Here is a 24,390-nt window from a genome sequence, read left to right as displayed (position 1 = left end):
CCCAGCCCTTTGTGTGTGTGTTTTATTTAGAGACAGGGTCTCACTGAGTTGCCTGGGGTTACAGGCATGTGTCACCGTGCCCAGCAACTGATGGTTTTGACTTTAATGTTCCAATTGGGGAAATGTCCAATCCTAACCGTTCAGCTACAGAGGGAATTCAGAGTTTTTTGTTTTGTTTTGAGAGAGAGAGAGAGAGAGAGAGAGAGAGAGAGAGAGAGAGAGAGAATTTTTTAATATTTATTTTTTAGTTTTTGGTGGACACAACATCTTTGTTTGCATGTGGTGCTGAGGATCGAACCCGGGCCGCACGCATGCCAGGAGAGCGCGCTACCGCTTGAGCCACATCCCCAGCCCCAGAACATTGTTTTTAATAAACTCTTGGTGCTGGTCTGTTGATTCTTCAGCATCACTGGAAGCTTGAACTGGGTTACTCCATTAAGTTCTGGGCATGAATTTTCACATCCACCCCCATGGTCACCATATCTGCTGACCTGGGCAAGCATTCTCTGGAGGGCAAAGTAGCCTTCTAACCATTTGGGATTTTATACCCCCTATTATGGGTTGCTATTGAGGACTGAACCCAGAAGAATCTAACCACTGATCCACACCTCCCGTCCTTAGCCTTTACTGACACAGGGTTTTTTAGTGGGTAGTTGAGGCGGGTTTGGAACTCTTGTGTCCTCAGTGTGCCAAGTCCCTGTGTTTAAAGACATGAAAGTTCCATCAAAGGCTGCTCACAAGATCCTAAGCTGAAAGAGCTTTTTGCGTGCAGTTTGAAGACTCTGGTCCTTGTGGCCTGGGAAGTGTCCACATCTTCCTGAGTGCAGGACAGAACCTTCAGCAGCCCAGGTCCAAGGATGGCTTTGATCTGCGAAGTGCTGCTAACCGCATGTGGCTGGTCTTACTCAGGTCCATCCCAAACAACCTGAGGACAAGAGTGGGAGATGCTGTTGTCCCCCACTACTACAACAAGGAGGGGCTGGAAGATCTGAGCTATTGTGCCAAATTTTTTGGGGGAGCTGTTCTTTTGGATGTTGGGGTGATCCAGGACCTTGGACGAAGCAGGCAAGCCCACTACCACACAGCTGCTTCCCCAGCCCAATATTGTGCACCTAAATCTGGTGAAGTAATTCCATTACCTTCTAGTGTCCCTGACTCTACTAGAAAACAGGCTAGTCTCTGCTCTTTGCTGCTCCCAGTGGGGTGGGGAGGGGTCTGACCTGGGCTGCTGCCCTACTCAGCCATACCTCAGCCCTGTTTTCCCATGGGGTCTCAGTTGCCCAGGCTGCCCTCCAACTGTCCATCCTCGGTGTCTGGGGGCTAGGCAAGCGCTCTAGGCACTGAGCTACACCCCGCAGTCCTTTCTCTGCTTTGATTTCTCTCCTTTTCTGCAGTCATGGGGGATGAACCCAGCAGCCCTCTGCCATTTAGCCACATCACCTGCCCTTTATTTAGTTATCCAGAGGCAAGGTCTAAGTTGCTGAGGCTGACTTTGGCCATCCTCTCTGGTACAGGATTGGACCCAGGGGCTCTTAACACTGAGTCGCATCCCCTGCCCCTTTATTTTTTACTTACAGATGGTCTCCCAAGTTCCTTACTTGTTTAGGGCCTTGCTAAGTGGCTGAGACTGGTCTGAACTTGGGTCCTCCTGCCTCACTCTCCCAACCCCCATCCAGCCTACTTGACTGCAGGCTTTAGCTCCACACCTGGCTTGGCTTGGAACCTCCCATCCCCCTGGGCCTGCTGAGACCTGGGGTTACAGGAGTGCACCACCCCTGGGCCTCCTCCCCATCTTATGGGCCTCAATAGTTTAATTCTGATAACCCCAGGAAGAAGCAGCTCCTTCCCTCCTTCTACTGAGGCAGGTGTGGAAGGTGCCAAGTGGTTGAATAACTTGGAAAATGTGTCACCTAGCTGCAGCCAGGGCACTTGAACCCAGGCAGAGCAGGGGTCCCGCTGAGCCTTGGTGGCTGCTCTGCTCAGGGAGTTGGGCGAGGACTGCGCCAGCAGGGGGCGCAGGAGCGCCTCCTCTCTGAGCTGGGAGCTTGGGTAGACCCTGTCTGCCCTCCAGAGAGCCAGGGGCCAGCGCTCACCAGAGGACTCGGAGCCGGCAGCGCGGGTGTCTGAGCCCGTGGCAGAGCATCCGCACGCCCGCGTCGCCCAGGGCGTTGTTGGTCAGGTAGAGCTCCGTCAGGTGCTGGGCGCTCCCGAGCGTGGGGCACAGATCCTCACAGGCTTGGGCAGTGAGGCCGCAGCTGTCCAGCCTGTGGGGGGCAGAGCGGTTCAGGCCACGTCCAGCACGTCCTTTGGGGAAGTCCTAGTTTTTGGGGGGCGGAAGGCCACGAAAGCTACCTCTGAGCCACCTAAGGAGCCTGATTTCATGGGCAAGAAGGTACTAAAAAGCCTGGATCTGCCCGAGGGACAGGGACACACACACACACACACACACACACACACACACACACACACACACAGCATCGTCCAGGCTTGATGGAATGACGAGGCTACCTGCCGGTGCCCTCAGGCGTACGAACCGTGGGGACCCTGGCCGCGGTCAGGACCGGGCAGGGAGGACGCTCCGGCCCCCGAGGCCGCCCTCGCGCCGCGGACACTCACCACAGCTTCTGGAGCCGGCAGCTCGGGTGCCGCAGCCCCTCGGCCAGCAGCCGCAAGCCCCGGTCTCCCAGGTCGTTGAAGCTCAGATCCAGGTCGCGGAGGCGGGCGCTGAGGCGCAGCACCTCGGAGAGACCCGCGCAGGCGGCCGAGCCCAGCCGGCAGATGCCCAACCTGGAGGGACGCGGGACAGGGGTCTCTGCGCCCAGCCCTGTGCTGGCGCAGACTGTGTGACCATCAAGGTGGAAAAGAGGCCAAAGGAAGCCGTAGCGGGGAGCAACTGTGAAGGCTGGGCCAGTCAATAGAAATGGAGCCCTTGGTGCCGCCAAAGCGCGTCTGCGTGAACCTGCGCTGACCATGCAGGGCAGGGAGACTTTTTGTTGTTGGTTTTTGGTGCCAGCGTTGAACCCAGGGTCACTCAGCCACTTAGCCACATCCCTAGCCACCATCACCCCTTTTTCAATTTATTATATTTATTTACTTGGTTCCATGGATTGAACCCATGGATACTGAACTACTGAGCCACAACCACTACCATCCCTTTTTGTGTGTGTGTGTGTGGGGGGGGGGGAATACAGGGGATTGAACTCTGGGCGCTCAACCTCTGGAGATAGAGTCTCACTATTTCCAGTCCTATTTCGCATTTTATTTGGAGGTAGAGTCTCACTGAGTTGCTTAGCGCCTCAGGGTTGCTGAGGCCTGGCTTTGAACTCGGGGTCCCCGGGTCTGGGCCTCAGAGCCTGGCTCTTTTTATTCTTCACTTTGAAACGGCCTCATTGAGTTGGTGAGGCTGGCCTTCAACCAGCAAACCTTCCCCTTAGCCTGCTTCGTGGCTGGGATCACAGGCCTGTGCCAACCACCATGGACTTGAATAAAGTTTTCCCAGATATTTTTCCAGGACCAGGAGTGGAACCCAGGGGAACTGTACCACTGACACACACACACCCCACCCACCCCCCGAAAAAAAAAATATGTTTTTTAAATACTGAAACAGGGTCTTGCTAAATTGTCCAGGCTGGGCTTGAACTTGAGATCCTCCCGCCTTTGCCTCCCCAGTTGCTGGGATGACAGGTGTGCACACTCCCAGTTGTGCCCGGCTTTGAAGGGGTCTTGAAAGAGGCGACAGAGTTTTAAAAAGGTCACTGGGATGGCCCGGATGCAACATGGCCTGTGTTCCTTACAGGACCTCAGGACACAGGTACAGGGATAAACACGTGGTGGCACAGTGAGATGGTCATCTGGAGACCACCAGGAAAGGCCTCAGGAGAAACCAATCTGCCAAACCCTGACCTCAGACTCCTGCTGCCTGAGCCTGAAAGGGTGGATTGGTCCCCAAAGCCGCCCAGTCTGGGTGTTTTGTTAGGGCAGCTCCAGACCCTAATAAGGGCACATTCTGGGGCTGGAGCTATAGAGCCCAGTGTCAGAGGACTTTTCCTGGAGCAGGTGAGGCCTCAGGTTCCATTCCCAGCGCTGGGGAGGAATGTCAATATAAAAAGCTATTTTTCTGAGGGTTCAGACTTCAACCAGGGAATTCGGAAGAGAGGGATTCAGTTCAACCCATAACACCAAGTAATCCCAAAGCATCACTTCCCTTGCTGCTCGTGACGACCCAGGCCAGGTCTCTCACTAGCCACTAAGAGCTAGAGTGGACACGGCTCTTGCACTTTGCCAAGCCACACAGGACACACCCAAATCACAAACTTTGTTAAGTGACCTGAGAGAAAGAGTCAGGTTATAAAGAATCACGAGACTCGGAATGCAGAGGGCCTCCACGGGGAAGTGACAATTTGTCCTGAATCATAAAAGATGAGCCAGACTTCTCAGCAGGACAGCTGAGGATGGCACAGAGGACAGCGCAGCTGATGGTCATGCCGGGAAGCCAGGACAGACCATGCAAAGGCCACGTCCTGGCGGAGCACCTTTGGAGGGAGCTGAAGTCGGGAGAATTCAGGTGGGAGGGGAGGCTGCTTGGCCTCCGAGAGCACAGAGAAGTGTGGGAGGGTTTGCACAGCGGCACTCACCGCAGGGTCTGGAGATGGCACGTGGGGTGCCTGAGGCCTTCACACAGCAGCAGCACTCCAGAGTCCCCCAGGTCGTTCAGACTCAGGTCCAGCTCGGTCAGGCCTTGGTTCACACTGAGGGTGGAGGCCAGGTCTTCACAGGAAGCAGCGGTGAGATGGCAGATTTTCAACCTACAGAAGACCCAGCAGCAAATGTGGAGGGAGTTGAATTGAACTCCCACCCCAAGTTAAAGGTACCGCTCTTTGTTGTGTGGTGGTTGGAGGTTGAACCATGGGATGCTTGACCACTGAGCCACTAGTTATTTTCAGACAGGGTCTCACGAAGTGGCTGAGGCTGACCTCAAACTTGCATCCTCCTCCTGCCTCAGCCTCCTGAGTAGCTGGAATTACAGGTGTGCTCCATTGATCCTCGCATGTATTTGATGGTTCTGAGTATTTCACACATGTGGAATCCCACAATTTTTGTCCTTTTATGTCTGGTAAATTTCACTTAATATCAAGCTTCAGGATGTATGTGGTGGTAGAAGTCACTCTTTTTTTTTTTTTTTTTTTTGTGGTCCTGGGGATTGAACCCAGAGCCTTATGCATGTGAAACAAGCACTCTACCAACTGGGCTATATCCCCAGCCCAGAAGTCATTCATTTTTAAGGCTGAATGATATCACATTGCATGGATACAACACTTTTGTTTGTTTGCTTGTTTTCTTTTGCAGTCCTGAGGATTGAACTCAGGGCCTTGTACAGGCTAGGCAAGTACCATATCCCTGAGCCACATCCCTAGTCCTCTTTTTTCTTTTTTTCTCTCTTTTCTCCTTTCTTTTCAGGAGACAGGTTATAACTATGTTGCCCATACTGTGCCCCTCCCCTTAATTTAGGATCTTAAAAGTGGTACTTTGGGGGTTGGGGTTGTGGCTTTAGTGAGACACTGGGTTTGATTCTTAACATCACATAAAAAAAAATAAATAAAATGAAGATATTGTGTCCATCTACAACTTAAAAAAAAAAAGGGGGGCTCTTTAGCTAGCTGCAGTGATGCACACTTGTAATCCCAGAAATTTGGGAGGCTGAGGCAGGAGGATTGCAAGTTCAAGACCAGCCTCAGCAACTTAGCAAGGCCCCAAGCAACTTAGTGAGGACCGTCTCAAACAACAAAAAGTGCGGAGATGTGGCTCAGTGGTTAAGCACCTCTGGGTTCAAACCCCAGTACACCACCCTCCCCCCCAAAAAAAGTAGCACTTTAATTTTTTTTTTTTTGCAAGACAAAGTTGATTCTTTCCCTTTTTCACTTAACATTGTCAGATTGTGTAGACCACATTGTATCCATGCAGTCATTCTCCCATGGACGTGTAGTGGCCTCCACCTTGAGCTGTGTGACAGGGGAATGCTGGGCACATGGTGGATGCAATCCTCCACATCACTCGGCCGGACGGGGTTTGCCCTCCAAGCACTCACCACAAGGTCCGCAGCCTGCAGCCTGGGTGCCTCAGTCCTTGACACAGCAACCACAGGCCGGAGTCCTCCAGGGCGTTTCCGGTCAGGTCCAGCTCCTCCAGATGTGGGTTGGTGCTCAGCACAGATGCCATCTCCTGACAAGCCCCAGCCTCCAGCAGACACTTCCTCAACCTGGGAGGGGAAAGATGCTTCTCTGCCTTCAGGTTGGGTATGCCTGGCCTGCAGAGATCTATCCCCTGGTCACTCAGCATCCATTGGGGACTTGTCTAGGACCCCTTCAGGATACCATGTGCAGGCGGTCCAGTCCCTTATATAAAATTACATGGTATTCATATAACCTGCACATGTCCTCTTATGTATTTTATCTTTAATTTTTCTTTATTTTTCTTTTGTAGAGCTGGGGATCGAACTCAGGGCCTCATGCCAGCCAGATAAATGCTCCATCACTGAGCCTCATCCTCAGCCCCTCTTGTGCATTTTAAATGATGACTTAATAACCTAGATGACTTATAATACCTGATACAATGTAAATGCTCCAAAAAACAGTTGTTACACTGTGTCATTTAGGCAAAAATGACAAAGTCTGTATGATCAGGCGCAGGGGTGCACACCTGTAATCCCAGGGACTTTACAGGCTGAGGCAGGAGAGGCAAGTTCAAGGCCAGCCTCAGCCACTTGGTGAGGCACCAAGAAACTTAGTGAGACCCTGTCTCAAAATGAAAAATAAAAAGGGGCTGGGAATGTGGCTCAGTGGTTAAGTGCCCCGGGGTCCAATCCCTGGTACCAAAGGGGGAAAAATGTGAGGGGTTGCTGCTGGGGAAGTGGCTTGGGGATGGGGAACCGATGAGCTCGACTTCCATCCCGGTACAGAAACAAAAACTGTACACGTTCTGCACAGAAGCAACTGTCCTCTTGAACATTTTCAGTGGAAGCTGGTGGAATCCCTGGGTGTGGAAGCCATGGGCACAGAGCGGACTTCAGAGTCCTAGCTCAGCCTCTGCGTGTGCACCCGGGACACCACCCTCCTGCCCTGGGACTTGGAGTTTTGTGTTTCCCGTGCTGCCTTGTGCCTGCTTCCTCAGGTTGCTAGGGTTGGATGATCTGAGAATGGAGGGAACAGTCCCGGGCCTCGCCCCTCCTGGGAGCTCCATAAGCTGAGCCACTGCTATTAAAAGCATCTCAAAGGCAGCGCCAGGAACTGGGCTTTGGCAGATAGGGTGTGCCTCTTGGGAGGAGTCCCGGGGGAGTTGGGCTGGTTCTCAAGGGCCAAGCAGAATTCGGGAGGAGTGGGGTGCGGGTGGCATTGTGGGAAATAGGGGCCCCACTACCCGAGCCTGTTTGTTCGGGCAGCTCTGGGGTTCCCACTGCTCAGGCCAGTAGGAGGGTGTGGGTTCTGGGTGGGCAGTCGCTCAGGGCTTCCTGGCCATGCAGAAGAGGGTGGAGTCAGAGGCCAGAGAGTGACTTGAACGTGCCTAGGTGTTGGGCAGAGGTGTGAGGCCATGGGCTTGTGGTCAAGCCCTGGTGTTGAGGAACAGAGTTGGGGATCTTCAGCATTTGGGGTTCTTTCCAGCTAAGGCGACAGCGAGGTTGCCTGGAGGACTCGCCGTTTGAGAGCTTCTTCCCAGGGGGTGGAAGGGGGAGGGAAATGTGATCAGTGCACGTCCCATATATGTCTGTAAATACCACACTGGACCCCATTTAGGACTCATTTAATGCGTATTAATATTTTCTTTAAAACAGGATGAAACAGAGCCTGTATTCCAGGGAGGAGGACTCACCGAATCATCTGCAGCCTGCACTGGGGATGCCGGAGTCCCTGGCAGAGCAGGGACATGCCCCGAAGTCCCAGGTCGTTGCCACTTAGATCCATCCTTATTAAATTCTGATTGGCAGTGAGGGCTGTGGCCAGGTCCTGGCAGGCGGAGCTGGAGAAGCAGCACCTCTTCAGCCTGCGGTAGAAGGAAGGAGAAGAGCCGGGTCATCTCCTTTGCAGCAGTTTTGGGAATTCTGCACAGGTAGAGCCCCTGCTTAGCATGCATGAAACCCTGGGCTTGAGATCCAGCAATGCCAACAAAGCAAAACTAAAAGAAAAAAAAAAAAAGCGAGGTGTGGTGGTGCACACCTGTACTCCCAGTGACTTAGGAAGCTGAGGCAGGATGATTGCAAGTTCAAGGGCAGCCTCAGCAATTTCATGAGGCCCTAAGCAAGCGAGTGAGATTCTGTCTCAAAATAAAAAAAATAAAAAGGGCTGGGGATGTGGTTCAGTGGTTAAGCACCCAGGGGCTCAATTCCCAGTGCCAAAAAATGAAAGGAGATTCTGGCAGTTAGGGACTGTGGGGTGTGGGGGTAGAGAGGTCGTTAATGGGTATAGGGTTTCATTTAGAGTCAGGAAAATGCTATGGACATAGTGGTGATGTTTGCATCACGGTGAATGTACTGAAGATGCTGAAATCTACACACGGACTGAATTTTCTGGTATGTGAACTCGATACTTAATAAAGCAACAAAAAATATTCCTGAAAAATGCTAAGAGTCAATTTTAAATGTTCTCACCACAAATATGATCACTTTACAGGTGATATGTTGATTAGCTAGAGTTTGTCATTCTACAATTATATATATTTTACTTTAATTTTTATTTTTTGGACAGCCCCAAGGATCAAGGCCAGGGCCTTGGACATGCTAGTTAAGTGCTCTATTGTGGAGCTCTGCCCGATGTGTGATACCTCTAGTTTAAAGCATCGTGTTATTATACATCATTTCATCTGTTATCCTCTCTCTCTCTCTCTCTCTCTCTCTCTCTCTCTCTCTCTCTCTCTTTCTCTCTCTCTCTCTCTCTCCTCTCTCACCAGGTATTGAGCACAGGGGTTTTTAACCACTGAGCTACATCCCCAGCCCTTTTTACTTTTTATTTTGAGATAGGGTCTCATTAGGTTGCTTAGGGTCTTGCTAAGTTGTCGAGGCTGGCTTTGAACTTGTGCTTCTCTTTCCTCAGTTTCCGAAGCTGCTGGAATTATAGGCATTTTTTTTTTTTTTTTGCCACCACGCCTGGCTTTAGCTCTCTAATTTTAAAAGACGAAAAAACTTTAAAGCAACAAAAATAATATAAAATGTTTAGTGCTTTATCATCAATGAAATGTGTTCACAGAGACTGCCCTTAAAAAAGGAATTTAAGACTCTTCTTTTTTCCTTCCTCTCATCCGTGGGGGTCGAGCCCAGGGCTACTCCAAATGCTAGGACGGCACTCCACCACTGAGCTACAGCCCAGCCCTTTTTATGTTTTTATTAAAGTAGGATTTCAGTATGTTGCCAGGCTGACCTCCACTTTGCAACCCCCTGCTGCAGCCTCCCAAGTCCCTGGGATTACCGGTCTGTGCCACCACGCCCCGCTGTTCCATTTTAAGGATGCAGTGTCACCCCAGTGACTCTGGAGGCTGAAGCAGGGGGACAGCGAGCTCAAGGCCAGGCTGGGCAAGTCAGTCAGAGCCTGTCTCAAAATAAGAACTAGAAAGGGCTGGGGTGTCGCTCAGTGGTAGAGGGCTTGCCTAGCATGTGCAAAGCCCAGGGTTCAATTCTCAGCACTGCAAAAAGGTGATTAGGACACAAACCTGTGCCATGTGCAGAGGGATGACATTGGGCAGACGGCCCTCTGAAAGCCAAGGAGACAGTGCTCAGGAAGAACCGACCCTGATGCCACCTTGACCTTGGACTTGTAGCCCCCAGATCTGTCGTTGAGGGTGTCCAGACCATGGGACGTTGTGACAGCAGCAAGTGAACACTGATACACCATCCTACCATGACCCTGGAAAGAGGTGGTGGTCGGCAGGCCAGAAGGTCACGGGCCAGCTGGCACTCACCTGAGGTTCTGCAGCCGACAGAGGGGGTGTCTGAGTCCTTGGCAGAGCAGCTGCACCCCGCGGTTGCCCAGGGCGTTCCGGTACAAAGCCAGCTCTGTTAGGTCAGGGCTGGTGCGCAGAGCAGCTGCAAGGTGCTCGCTGTAGGCATCTGGCAGCCTGTTCCTCTCAGGTCTGCAGGAAGGAGACAGCCAAGGTCTAGCCTTTCTGGTCACTTGACCACCATGTTTGCAGTTGGTATGTCACTTTATAATTTTTTAAATACTTTGTCTTACTTATTTTTTTTTGGAACTGAGGACTGAATCCAGGGGCATGCTACACACTTAGCCACAGTCCCAGCCCCTTTTAGTTTTTGAGACAGTGTCTGGCTGCTGTTTGAGACTGAGCTTGGACTTGAGATCCCCTGCTGGGATTCTAGGTGTGTGTCACCTGCACCCAGACAACTTTAGTTTAATTTAGCTTCTGAATGAACTGGGTTACCTGCCCTGGCTCCCACAGCATGTCATCAGCCAGACAGACTCCAGACCTGGGATCAGGAATGGAAAAGAGATGTCATCTGCAGACACACTCTGTAAAACACAAGTCACGCTAATGGGTAGGAATTAAACTTCCCATTTTCCAAGCACGAAAATGGATCCAATAAGGAGAAAAGTCTTGCCCAAGGTCACACAGCTAGTGAACAGCAGAGCTGGGGTTCCAACCCAGGTGTGGCTTGATTCCAAAGCCCAGGCGATTTGGGTGAGTGGTCGGGGGAGGAGATACTGGAGGCAGAACCCAGAAACATTTTATCTCTGGAGCCAGAGTCCTTTGTATATTTTTGTTTTCTCTTTCTTTCTTTTCTCTCTCTCTCTCTCTCTCTCTCTCTCTCTCTCTCTCTCTCTCTCTCTCTCTCTCTCTTTTTTTTTGTTACCAGGAGAATTGAACTCTGGGCTATTCTACCACTGAGCCCCATCCCCAGCCCTATTTTTATTTTATTTAGAGACAGGGTCTCACTGAGTTGCTTAGTGTCTTCAGATTGCTGAGCCTGGCTTTGAACTCATGATCTTCCTGCCTTAGCTTCCCAAACTGCTGGGATTATAAGCACATGCCACCTCACCCAGTCTTTTTTGTTTTGTTTTGAGATAGGATGTCCCTAAGTTGCAGAGGCTGGCCTTGAACTTGCCTGATTTACCTCCTGAGTCTCTGGGATTGACTACAGGAGTGCTCCACTGCATCCAGCAAGGCCAGGCTATTAACCACCACCCCTATGTCCCCTATTCAGGTTGGGCATCCCCAATCTGGAATCCAGAAAGCTCTACAATGCAAAACTCTGCAGTGCCAGCATGATGCCCTAACTGGCCACTCCACAGCTGACGTCCTGGGAGCAGTCTCAGGCAAGCGCCTTTGTACTAGTGTAGCCCCAGCAGAATGGCAGGCAGTAGAGCGCAAACTGCAGGGGTGGGGAGATGTGTGGGGCACAAGGAACACTTCCTCACTGCTGTGGACTGTAAATTAGCATCCCACCATGGAAATCAGTATGCAGCTCCTCAAAAGAAGAGGCCTGGAACCACCCCTGACCCAGCTGTGCCACTCCTGGGTATTTATCCTGAAGAACTGAAATCTTCCTGCTACAGCCATGCGTGCACACCCATGTTTATAATGCACAGCTCCCAGCAGCCAACCAGGGAACCAGCCTGGTGTCCATAGAGGGAGAATGGAGGAAGAAACTGTGGCGTGGATGCACAATGGAGTCTTATACAGCGATAAAGAAGAAAGACATTGTGGCCTTTGCAGGAAAATGGATGGAACTAGGGAACATTATGGTAGCAAGATAAGTCAAACTCAGAAGGTCAAGGGTCACGTGTTTTCTGTCATGTGGAAGCTGGGGAGGGAAAGGGATAGAAAGTGAGGTGGGGATCTCATGAGACTCTAAGGGTGGTGAGTGGAGGAAATGCAGCAGGGGTGAGAGGAGAGGGGAGTGCTGGGGAGGGACATTGGCCAAATTGCTATTGTTAGGTTGTGTGCGTGTACAAATGTGTGACAAGGAATTCCACCCTTATGTCAACTACAACGCTCCAATAAAAAATACAGAAAAAGATTCCAGGGGCTTCCTGAGAGTGACCCTGAGCTTCACTGAGAGGCTTCTGATGGTGGGAAAGAACAGTGCAGGGCTGGGCGCAGTCAGGGGTGAGGAAGGCCGCCCTGACCCACGTGAGGCCCTGGGCTCCATCACCAGCACTGAGCAACCAGGACAACGTGGGGGACCTTCTGGCTACGTCTATAAGGTCCAGGTGATGCACACGGGAAGTTTGTGCTTAGACTTGGACCCCACCTTGGAGCTACCTCATTATGTATTTGGATGTGTGTGTGTGTGTGTGTGTGTGTGTGTGTGTGTGTGTGTGTGTGTGTGGTGCTAGGGATTGAACCCAGGGCCTGTGCATGTGAGGCAAGCACTCTACCAACTGAGCTATATCACCAGCCCTATTTGAAAGTATAATAAAGTCTTAAAAATGTGAAATTTGAAACATTTCTGGTCCCAAGCATTTTGGTTATGGACATTCCACCTGCAGTGTAATGTAAAGTCCCGGCTTGCATCCCTGGAGAGAAAAGAAAGAAAGAAGAAAAACCATGGTGCACATTTATGTCCTTTCTTACAAATGAGGGGTCCAGTTCCAACTGCAGAGCCAGGAGGGAGGCAGAGTCTGGTTGCTGGAATGAGCCCCAAGTCCAGAGGCTGTGGGTACAACAACCCTCACCTGCAGCCAGGGGTGGCTCCTCCTGCCTCCTGCAGACTCTCCCTCCTCAACTTGTCTAAAGCTGTCTCCAGCTCACCCCCACTGAGGAAGTTCAGGGCTTCACCCAGTCCTCAGGGCTGCCTGGGAGGGCGGAGACTGTACCCACACTGTTCTCATCCAGTGACTGACAGGGGACCCTGGTTCTCATCCAGAGACTGACAGGAGACCCTGGTTCTCATCCAGAGACTGACAGGAGACCCTGGTTCTCATCCAGAGACTGACAGGAGACCCTGGTTCTCATCCAGAGACTGACAGGAGACCCTGGTTCTCATCCAGTGACTGACAGGGGACCCTGGTTCTCATCCAGTGACTGACAGGAGACCCTGGTTCTCATCCAGAGATTGACAGGGGACCCTGGTTCTCACCAGTGACTGACAGGGGACCCTGGTTCTCACCAGTGACTGACAGGGGCTGGCTCCCTGCCTATGGGGGCAGACGAAGAGCTGGATGCTCCTTTGTTGCTGCTTTCCCTTGCGCTCTCCTCTCCTCTCTCCCTCTCTTTTGAGGTGCTAGGGATGGAGCCCAGGGCCTCATGCATGCCAGGCAAGTGCCCCGCACTCAGTCACGCCCAGCCTGTCTCCACTCATGTTCATTTTCCCAAGACCATTTACCAATGAACCATTCAGACCCAAACAGTCTCTCCCCACAACTCCCCAGATGTGAATGGAACTCAGGGGCACTTAACCACTGAGCCATATCCCAGCCCCCCTTTTTTTTTTTTAATATATATTTTTCAGTTCTCGGCAGACACAACATCTTTGTTGGTATGTGGTGCTGAGGATCGAACCCGGGCCGCACGCATGCCAGGCGAGCACGCTACTGCCTGAGCCACATCCCCAGCCCCTATCCCAGCCCTTTTTATTTTGAGAGAGGGTCTCACTAAGTTGCTGAGGCTGGCCTCCAACTTGCCAACCTCCTGCCTCAGCCTCTTGGGTAGCTGGAATCACACAGAACCAAGTCTGTTCTTTGAGTGGTGAGTAAGGTTACTCACCACTTTCTCAGCACCTCCCACCTTGATGGCCAGCTCCGGTGTCCCCCACCCTTCATCACTGCCGTCCCATCATCCTGTTGGATTTTCCTCACAGCAGTGACCTCTCTGAAACTCTTAGTCTTTGACAAGCTTGTTGCCTGTTTGCCTACTTCTTTCTGTCTTTTCTATTTTTGCGATGTTGGATATTGAACCCAAGGCCTTGCACGTGGTAGGCAAGTGCTCTACCACTCAGCTACACTCCCAGCCCTTCCTGTGTTATTTGGAGACAGGCTCTCACTAAACCGTCCAGGCTGCTCTTGGAACTTGTGATCCTCCTTCCTCAGTCTCCTGAGTCCCTGGGATTACAAGTGAGCGCCCTGTGCCTGACAGGATATCTTGATTGGATGTTCTCCATGACAGTTTAGCCCCAGTGCTTGCTGTCCAGCTCTGGCACTGTGGGCTTTTGAGGGCCAGATCACCCTGGGACTGCCCTGCAGATTGTGGGACGTCCTGCTGCACCTCTGCCTTCTAGCCACTAGATGGCAGCAAAGTCACTCTGCTGCCCAGGTATTGCCTCATGGGTCCAGATGGCAGTGATGGCAATAAGGCTGCAAATTTCCCCTAACAGAGAACCAAGAGATGAGGGCATGGACTTGGAGGGTCAGCCTGAGGGGTACTTACGTGGGCCCTGACTGCGCCTGGGTTTCAGAAGGCCACGTGGAGGTGCCCTCTTGGTCGGCACTGTAGGCAGCCCCATACAAGTGCAGCACCAGGACACTCCTGCAGCTCCTGGCACAGAAGGAGCAGACCATGTGCTCCATCTTGGTGGCAATGTCGCCGACCACCACCACCTGGAAGGGGCTCAGGGCCTGTTGGATAAACTCCTCCTCCTGGATCTCATACAGACAGCTGAAGAACTCCAGGGAGCCCTGCTGCAGGGTGGAGCCCTCGCTCCGAGCTTTGCTTTGGATCCACTCCAGCAGCTCCATCTTGACATGAGGCAAGGTCTTCCAGCAAAGATGCTTCTCCAAGTAGCTTCTCATCTCCCCATTCAGTAGCCCAAACAGGAAGCGGACGGTGAGCGCCAAGAAACTCCTTTCTGAGAACCCGTATTCGGTCAACAGCCGAGTCATGGTCTGCTCTGGGCCTGGCCCACGCTCCCCGCCCTCCAGAATATAGTGCATGGCAGCAAAGAATTCCTGGAAACTCAGGTGGATGAAGCTGTAGAACTTCTCACAGTCTATGTCCTTCTGAAAGATGGTCACGTTGAGGAAGGCAGAGACATCTACCCCGTCCAGACCGTGTTTCTGGAGGTCCTGCTCCTCAAACAGGATTTTCTGATTCCAGAGGCCATCTGCTGCCAGAGAGCACAGCCCCCTGTGGTTCAGTGGGCATTTGAGGGTCGGAGTCCCTGGTTTGGGTTGCATTAGGCTGAGAAGGTAGAGCGTGTACACGGCAGTGGTGGTCCTGAAAGGCTGTCTCAAGAGCCCCCCACCCTCCAGCTGCTGCTTGAGGCAGGTGCAAACGACCCAGCACACCATGGGAACAAAGCACATGGTGAAGAGGGGCTCGTTGTCCCTCACAAAGCTCAAGACTTGGGTGGCCTGCTCTGCACTGCGGAAATACTTGTGGAAGTACTCCTTCCTTTCCGCCTCCGAGAAACCCAGGATCTCCACGTGCCTGGGGTATTCCAGCAAGCCGTGGAGCTTCTCCAAGGCGGAGGGCCGCGTGGTGATGAGCAGGGACAGCTCGGGCAGCAGCTTCTTCCGAATCAGGCTGCCCAGGAGCAGCTCGGTTGGACGTCTTTCCTCCCAGCAGACGCACCAGGATCCCTGAGGATCATGGAAAGAAGTCTTGAGCTCATCGAAGCCGTCGATGATGAGCAGGAGGCGCTCGGGGGCACAGACGAGCGCCCGCAGGGGCACCCCGGCCTCCGGCCAGCAGCTGGAGATGAGTTCCTTCACGCTCCGCTCGGCAGCGCTCCGGTTCATCTCCCGGCAGTGGATGTAGAAAAGATAATCAAACCTGTCTTGGAAGAGCCTCCCGTCGGCCCAGTCCAGCATCAGCTTGTGCGCCAGCATGGACTTGCCCATCCCTGCTGCCCCCTGCAAGACCACGGTGCGCGGTGGTTCTGGGCGCTCCTCGTCCGGCTCGAAGAGGGTCTCTATCTGGATGGGGCTGGACTGGTGTCCCCGGCCTGTGTCCAAAAGCTTCTGCTGGGCCCGAATGGGATTTGAGTGATCCTTCCCGAGGAGCAGCCGGGTGTACCTGCGGCTGAGGTTGACGCACTCTCCCAGGCGCGCATTGCGGTCCTCCATCAGCCGGAATTTCCTGCGGACATAGTCCCTGTAGGTTTCCCGGGGATCTAGAGGGGAGGAATGGGAGACTCATCAGCAACGAATAAACTCCTGGTCTAGCGCCTGCTGGTCCTGCAGTGTCCTTGGAACCATTTTCTGCTTTGTGTGTGTATGTGTGTGTGTGTGTGTGGGGGGGTGCTGGGGATTGAACCCAGGGCTTTGTGCAGGCGAGGCAACCGTCCTTCCAACTGAGGTGTATCCCCGGCCCTGGAGCCGTTTTGGAGTCTGAGGGCCTTGGCCCTTCTTTATAAAGTCCTTGTCACCTTGTCACGAGAAGGTGAGGCATTACCAGACGTGGTGGGTAAGTACACACTCCATGCCTTCGACTCCAAGGGCAGTCCCCAGAGCAGCAGCATTTCCTGGGAGCTGGCTGGAGGCTGCCCACCAGCTCAGTCAGAGGCTGCATCCCAACAAAACCCGGGGCTGGTTGGAGGAGCAGAGCCCCTTTATCTGCACCCCTTTGGCAACCCGCAGATGCATGTCTGTAGTGCAGGAGAGCTATCTCTTCCAGGAATCCTCTGCTGAAAGTCTCTGGGGGCGGAGGGCTAGGGAAAATATTAAAGATCTTCACTGTCCATGTGCTCTGTGACCTTCCCATGCCCTTGATGTAACATCTACAGAATGCTGCCTTCTGGTGTGTGTGTGGGAGGCCTCTCCCACAGGAACTCAGTCGCCCTCTTATCTTGAGGCCATCACTCTCTCCCTTCCGGGATCCCCAATCTTTGGGGCGATGAAGTGTCCTCAAGGGGATCACTGGGTGACACAGTTTGTTGAAGCAGAGCTTTCTGTGTTCTAGCTTGTATTTCAGGAGCCCACTGGCAACAGGACTTTGGAGTCTCACCCGTCGAGCCACTGGGGTTACAGGTGAGGGCTCCTGTGCCCCGCGGTTGTGCTTTGGGGCACGTGCTCTCTCACAAGCCACATCCCAGCATCATCAGCCCCATTTCCTTCCCACCAACAGGAAACTGCTCACACAGTGGGTGTTGACCACTGTCCTGGTGAACGGTCAGTGTTGCCCCTTCACAAGCCCCAGAGGGTGAACTGTGGCTTTGTCAGACCCGTCATGAGAAGTCTTGCTTTGTACACCCGGGACTAGCGGAGGAGGCACATGGACCCCAGTGCTGACCAGTGAGCCGCCCAGCTTGACTGCTAAGAGCCAGAGAGCTCACTGGAGTGACTGCATTTCTGGATAAAGTGACAGGTTCTTTTATCATTGTCGTTTTTACTACTACGATTACTGTTTTGTTGTATTTTGAGATGTGGTCTCAGAGTTGGCCAGGCTGGGCTTGAGCTTGCAATCCTCCTGTCTCAGCCTCCAGGGTCCCTGGAATTACAGTCCTGTGCCACCACAGCTGCTAAGTGGCAGACTCTTGAGCCTCTTGAGGATGAAAGACCTGGCCCTCCCCTTTGTCCTGGCTCGTGATTCCCTGGTGTGAGATCCCTTGGTAGCCACTGTTCAGCCGTGAGATGACAAGTGTGTCTTACAGGGTCTGACTGAAGTGCAGCACAGGAAGACGTGGGGGCTGCGGTGCCGCTGGCGCCCGCCGATGGTGTAGCTAGTGGGTACCCGGAGCGTGGCTCACCTTTTCTTGGAGGGTTGGGACAGACGTCCACAAGGCCCGCTGACAGGCTCCCCAGTGGGCAGGAACCACGCGGTGGAGCAACTGGAAGAGAAATTTGGGGGGATCAGGAAGCACAAAGCGACATTCGCTGCTGTTACATCTGCAAGCTGCTTCGCTCCCCTGGTGCCTCCTCCCTGGAGCGTGTGGGACTCGCCTCGCAGACTGCATCGCACCCGGACTTATATTCCAATGCGCTGTGGATCTGGGTGCACAGAAAATACACAGCCACCGTGACCTCAGATGGTGAGTGACAGAAGTTAATGAAGAGCCCGCCCCCAGGCCTCTTCCCGATGGCCCTGGGGGTGGCAAGGCTCCCAGGGGGCCAGTTCTCCTATCCTCTGGACCAGCTGCACCTTGCCTGGTCCCCAGCCCAGCAGCTTTCCCTCCCTGCCAGGCCAGGAAGTCATTCAAACAAGCGACTGCACCTGCCCTCTAACTAGAAAGCCTGCCCCTGCTGGTCCACTCGGTCCCCAGGTAACTGTGTGACTCCTCGTGACTTCTCCTGGTGGGTGGGGTTCCTATCCCCCCGGGCTCTGAGTCTGCAGGAGTCCCCCTTCTCCATTTCACTTTCTGCGGTTTCAGTTGCCCACGGTCAACAGTGGCCTGAAAACATGAACTGGAGTTTTCCAGACATAAGCAACTCGTAAGTTTTCAGTTGCCCCCATCTGACTAGCATGAAGGAATCTGAGGCCATCCTCGCTGTTCCACCCAGGATGTGAATCATCCCTTTGCCCGCCCAGCGTATCCACGCTCTGTGTGCTCTCTACCCATTAGTCCTTTAGCAAACATCTCGGATCCACTGTTGCAGTACTGCAGTCCTTGTGTCCAAGTAATCCTTATTTTACTTGATAATGGCCCCCAAACATGAGAGTAGCAATTCTGGCAATTTGGATGTGCTTTGTGAATTTTATTGCAGAATCTTGTTATAATCATTCTATTTTGTTATTAGTTGTTGTGCATCTCTTACTGTGCTTGATTCATAAATTAAGCTTTATTATGGGTATGTGTGCTCAGGGGGAAAATAGGGTTTGGTCCTAGCTGCGGTTTTAGACACCTATTTGGGGCTTGCATGGAGTCCCCTGTGGATAAGGAGGAACCACTGCCTGTGACTAATCAACTGTTGTCGGTCCCATCTATCCAGGGCTGTGTGTCACGTGAGAAGCCATCTCATACGAGGTAGGGTGACAGATTTCTCCATAAATGGGGTAAATAGGAGGTGCTCAGAAGAGGGGGTGAGATATTGAACATGAGACCTGAGTGGCAAGGGTCAGATATATGACAAAAGATGTTCTTTATCTTTTCTTCTTTTCTTTTCTCTTCCTTCCTTTCTTTCCTTTCTTTCTTTTTTTCTTTTGGTACTTGGGTGGAGATTAAAGTCAGGGCACTGAGTACCACTGAGCTACCCCCAATCCTTTTTATTTTTATTTTTTATTTTGAGACCAGTATTCTTTAAATTGTCCTCAAACTTTGCTCCTCCCGCCTCAGACTCCCACTGTGCCTGCTGCTCCCTGTTCTTGAGCAGAGGGAGAGGAGACAGAGCTCTGCCCCATCCAGCAAGAGCTGGAGCCTGAGAGCCCTTGCTGCCTGCCATGCTGAGCCTTTTCCATGTGCTGGGTCTTTTCTGCACTGGGATGGAGCCCAGGGTGCTCTACCTCTGCGCTCCATGTCTAGCCCATTCTGCTTTTTATTTGAGACAGGGTCTCACTGAGTTGCTTAGGGTTTCACGGAGTTGCCCAGGCTGTCCTTGAATCTGTGACGTTCTTCTCCCTCACGCTCCGGAGTCTCTGGGAGCACAGTTGTAGACCACCATGCCCGGGTTCACCCAGCATTTTAAACACGCCCTGGGATACCATGCACAGGGCACAGAAAGGAATCCACACGGGTTGGCACCCTTGTGACGATTTCACAAGATGGAAGCAGAATACAAGAAACTGAGAATTGTCAAGGAAGCAGCGGAAAGGACTGTTAGAGCAGTCAGGCGGTCAGTGGTAGGGAGCGGAAGGAGCAGGGAGTACAAATTTGTAGAGAAGCTAGAACCTAGGTTGAGCATCCCTCATCTGAAAATCTGAAACTCAGAAACCAACAAATACAAAGATTTTAGGGCTGGCTTGATGCCACGGATAGAAAATTCCACACCTGAACATGGGTGACCATGGAGACAAATAAAAATTCTGTATGACGTCCCTCCAGGCTCTGCATCCGAGGTGCACATGAAGCACAGTGGATTTCATGCTCAGATTTCAGTCCCATCCCAACATACATCACTGTGTATTTGCCAATGTTCCCAAATCCAAAATAATCCCAGCTCCAAAACACTTCCCATCCCAAGCCTTTCAGCTAAGAGACACTTGACCTGTGGCTCAAGGTTCTGGTGGATAAATAAGAACTTTCCGGGCACCGGAGGTAGAGTGTGCCCAGGGCAGAAGACAACAAGAACAAAACCAAGGGACAGAGTGGGGCCCCATGTCCCCAGGCTCAGGTGTCTGTGGGAGAAGAGGGACGCCGTGACAGTCCCACCACCTCCTTACCCCTCACCAGGTCCTCTCTCTGTCCTCTCTCCCACAGGTCCTTCCTGTGGATTTGATCAAAGATGCGGAGAGTCAGCAGCCAGGCCTCCCTGGTCCCCAGGTGGGTCACGAGCAGCTGGGCCATTTCCAGGGGCCCAGCGGGCTCCAGACGTCCCCAGGGGATCTTGTCCTCCCCCAGCTCCGCGGCAGTCCCCAGGTACAGCTTGAACTTCTTCAGTTCCACAGCCTCCAGTTCTTCCAGGTAGGTGGACAGGCGGCAGAGGCCATCCCCCGCTGTGGCCGGCAGCATGGGGCCCTCTGGACCGGCCAGAGACCTGGCTGCTGGGGCACACAGGAGAGCGGGCGGTTCCAGCATGCCCGCCGCGACGGTCCGCAGGCCCGAGGACAGGCTACTGCAATCTCAGAGAGGAGACAGCTGCGGAGACAGGCTTCCTCACCTGCGGGTCCCCTGCCTGCCCGGCTCACAGCGGGGAGGGGCTCGAGAAAGGGGAAGCTGAGGCGGTGAGGCAACCCACCAGCCCTGGACCTTCACTTCTGCTCTGTCTTCCCGGCTCCCTCCACACACCGGCCCCTCTTCTTCGTCCCCCCTCCTACCCTCCTCCCCTCACGCGTTCTGGTGGATTGCGTCATCTCAGTGTGGCTGGGCCTCTTCTGGGGAGGCGCCACAAGAACTTACGCGCATCCCCGTAATCCCTCCCATTCTGGAGGCCGAGGCAGGAGGATTGCCAGTTTGAGGCCAGCCAGGGCAACTTGGTGAGACCTCATCCCAAAATAAAAAACGAAAAGGGCCAGTGGCCGTGATGTACGCCTGTAATCCCAGCAGCTGGGGAGGCTGAGGCAGGTGAATGGCGAGTTCAAAGCCAGCCTCAGCGATTTAGTGAGGCCCTGCCTCTAATAAAGTATAAAATAGGGCTGAGGATGTGGCTCAGTGGTTAAGCACCCCTGGGTCTAACCCCCTGGACCAACCAAACAAACCAACCAAGAAAACATCTCAGGTGGGCTACTGTTTCCTCTTAAACCCACAGTGGCGTTTCCCACAGAGGGATTCTTTGGGGGGAGGGTTGGGCTACTAGGGATTAAACACAGGGGTCCTTTACCAGTGAGCCACATCCCCAGCCGCCCCATTTCCACCCCACACACCATTTTTTTTTCTTTTGAGACAGAGTCTCACTGAATTGCCCATTTTTGCATCGAACTTGAGGTCCTCCTGCCTCAGCCTCCCACAGTGCTGGGATTACAGGTGTGGCCCCTATGCCCATCCAATTCATGGACTTGAAATAGGTTGAGAAGATTGTGCCACCATCACCACTCCCCATTTCTAGGACTGCATCTCTACCCCAAGAGGAAATCCCGGTCCCGTGAGACAGTCACCCCAACCTCCCCCCTCCAGCTCCTGGCACCCACCATCAGAAAACTAAACAGAGCTATCACAGGACCCAGCAGTTCCACTCCTGGGTGTATACCCCGAAGAGTCAGAGTCGATCCGCACAAAAACCTGCCAAGGGTGTTCGCAGCAGCGTTACTCATCCCAGCTGATTAGTGAAAGCCCCTCAACCGTCCATGCTGGGCGATTGAAGAAAACAAAGTCTGGTTACACAAAGAAATCTTATTCAGTCATAAATCAAGAATCTAGTCCTGGCTCATGCTGCAACGGGAGGAAACTTAAAAACGTTTCAACGTGAAAGAAACCAGACACGAAAGGTCAGGTAATGGATGAGTCCACCGAGAGCAAACAGCAGAGGAGACAGGCCAGGGAGAGGTAAAGCCGACGGGTGCCCCGACCTGGAAGGGGTGGGGGAGGGACAACAGGAGGGACAGGTCAGCATGGGATCTTTTTTAGGAGATTAAGATGTTCTTCTTCACAAATATGCAAAAGAAGCCACTGAACTGAACACTTTAGAAGGGCGAATTGGTGGCGTGTGAGTAATGTCTCAATAAAAATGAAAAAAATTGAGAGGCAGGAAGGTCCCGAGATTGTCATCACTACCGGCACAGCTGGCCTGGATATGCAGGTCCAGCGCTCTTGGCTGGACTGTCTTTCCTTTCCGTTTAAAGCACCCCCAGCTGCCCATGTCAAAGGCCGAAGTTCGCATCCCTAGGCTGAACCGCTGGGAACTCACGGACCAGAAAGGGCGCCACCCTCCAGAGCGCTCATTGGCCAGACTCCGTTACGGACCTATTTCTGAGTCTCTGATTGGTCAGCCAAAAAAGACTGACAGCTGAAAGTGAGATGCTGATAGAACTGGGAGAAAGGGGAATGAGAAGAGAGAATGAGGATGTATGCCCCCAGGAGTGGAGTGTGGGGTATCTCCAGACGTTTTAAAGAGCGACGCGTATTCTGCAGACGCTGCCATTTCTGTGCTGTAAATTTCTCCTCCATCTCCCTGTTGAACCGAGTCTTCAGTAGATGGACTCTTCGCAGGAATTTTTTAAAAATTATTTAAATTTTTAATTATTTATTTATTTTGGTACCAGGGATTGAACTCAGGGGTTTCCACTGACCACATCCCTAGCCCTGTTTTGGATTTCATTTAGGGACAGGGACTCACTGAGTTGCTTAGCGCCTCCCAGTTGCTGAGGCTGGCTTTGAACTCGCGATTCTCCTGCCTCAGCCTCCCAAGCCGCTGGGATTACAGGCGGGCGCCACCGGCCCCGCTCTCAGGAATGTTTGATGTGAATGGATTTCCCCTCATATGGAGAAGTCCAACGAGGGGCTGAGTTTAATTTCTGACACCACCCAGAAGGGGACGTGTAGGATCAGACTCAGACCCAGGTGCAAATTCTGGTTCCCTCATTTACCCCCGGGAGACCTGTGTGACCATCCCCACTCCCCATTTCTAGAAGTGCATCTTTACCCCCAAAGAAAATCCCATAGTCATGAGGCAGCCACCTCCACCCTCCTCTCTCCAGCTCCTGGTGCCCACCATCGCTGGTTGACTCTAAGGATTTACCTCTTCTCACCTCCTGCCTGAGCTTCAGTTTCTCATCTCAAAACACAGCTGTGGGGAGCCACTCTGAATGATTAACGTTCTCCTTCCTGGAGAAGAGAGCGAGGCTTTGACGGTCACTACGTCTCGTATTGACCTGGACATTGCTCCCGTCCTGGAAGTTTGAGGACGAGTCTTCAGATGTAGGTGAGTTACCCCATGATTGAGCTGCATTCACTCATTCCTTTGTCATATTACCACTTGCCCTGTTTTCCATAAAAATTCCCTTTGTGTGTCCCCTTCTCTTGCTCTGCCCTTGGTGTGGCCTTCCTAGATGTCAGTCAACCTGCTGACAGCGGACATCACAAGGCTAGACTCAGCCCCCTGAAACCTGACCCCTGGCCTCATTTGAATGGCTTCTCCTCAATAAAAGGGGTCAGAGTGCGCTTTCTCTCTTTTCTGCAGACCCCTAAGGTCAGAGGAGCCGTCACAGGACGTCACGGGTATCTCTGTCTCTTGTGTGATTATTTTGTGCAGCTTTGTTCCCTGAAGTGACCCTGAGGTTGTAGTCATGAGGAACGCCACAGCCACCTTTACAGGATTGTCATGGACTGCAGGTTTTAGGTCCCCTGCATTTCATAGGTGCAACCTCTGGTACCCCATGTGATGGCACCTGGAGCTGGGATTGGGCAGGTAATGAGGAGCTGAGGGTGGAGCCCCCGAGTGGGGCTAGTGCTGTTCTAAGGAGAGATGGTGGTGCACCTGCTCTGCGCTTGTGAGGAGGCAATAAGAGGTTAGCCACCTGCAGAGCCAGAGAGGGTGTTCCCCAGAACTGATTCTCCTGGCACCTTGGTCTTGGGCTTCCCAGCCTCCACAGTGGGAAACATGGGCCCTGCTTCAGCACCTGGGTTGTGGTAACTTGTTAGAGCCGCCTGAGCAGGCTAAGGCCCATTCCGTGTGGGGGTAGAACAGATCCATATAATTGAGCTACAGCCAATGGCAGGTGTCATTTTTGCTGTGACTGATTCCTAGTGGAAGCCAAGGACAGAGGTCACAGGCTGTCTCTGGGTTCAGATGTCACAAAGAGCAACCGTCACCAATGAGGTGAGAATGAATGGCCCCTGCCTGAGCGTGACCTCTGGGTCCCTAGGGCTGGGTTCATGGAGATGCTCATTCAATGTGGAGTACATGGACTAAATTGGTGCAGGAGTGGGTGAGTGGGGACTGAGTGAGTGGATCTGCGCACATTTCCTCTACGACCCCACTGACGCCT

At 52.8% G+C, this 24,390-nt stretch overlaps 1 protein-coding gene across 1 annotated transcript; it reads right to left on the bottom strand.

The window, feature by feature from the left end:
- Positions 1-258: 258 nt before the first annotated feature.
- Nlrp12 (NLR family pyrin domain containing 12) lies at positions 259-20,733 on the bottom strand. Its single transcript, XM_078031492.1, has 10 exons — positions 20,191-20,733; positions 17,624-17,704; positions 14,365-16,048; positions 9,943-10,113; positions 7,864-8,034; positions 6,086-6,256; positions 4,635-4,805; positions 2,617-2,787; positions 2,094-2,264; positions 259-925 (listed from the first exon to the last, which is right to left on the bottom strand). Exons 1-10 carry the CDS (start codon positions 20,543-20,545, stop codon positions 838-840), a joined length of 3,234 nt encoding a protein of 1,077 aa, XP_077887618.1. The 5' UTR covers positions 20,546-20,733; the 3' UTR covers positions 259-837.
- Between the last annotated feature and the right edge of the window lie 3,657 nt (positions 20,734-24,390).

Source organism: Ictidomys tridecemlineatus, chromosome 15 (assembly GCF_052094955.1).
Source record: "Ictidomys tridecemlineatus isolate mIctTri1 chromosome 15, mIctTri1.hap1, whole genome shotgun sequence".
Taxonomy (NCBI): Eukaryota; Metazoa; Chordata; class Mammalia; order Rodentia; family Sciuridae; genus Ictidomys; species Ictidomys tridecemlineatus.
The sequence above is the reverse complement of the archived record's forward strand: the minus strand, read 5'-3'. Positions and strand labels throughout refer to the sequence as shown.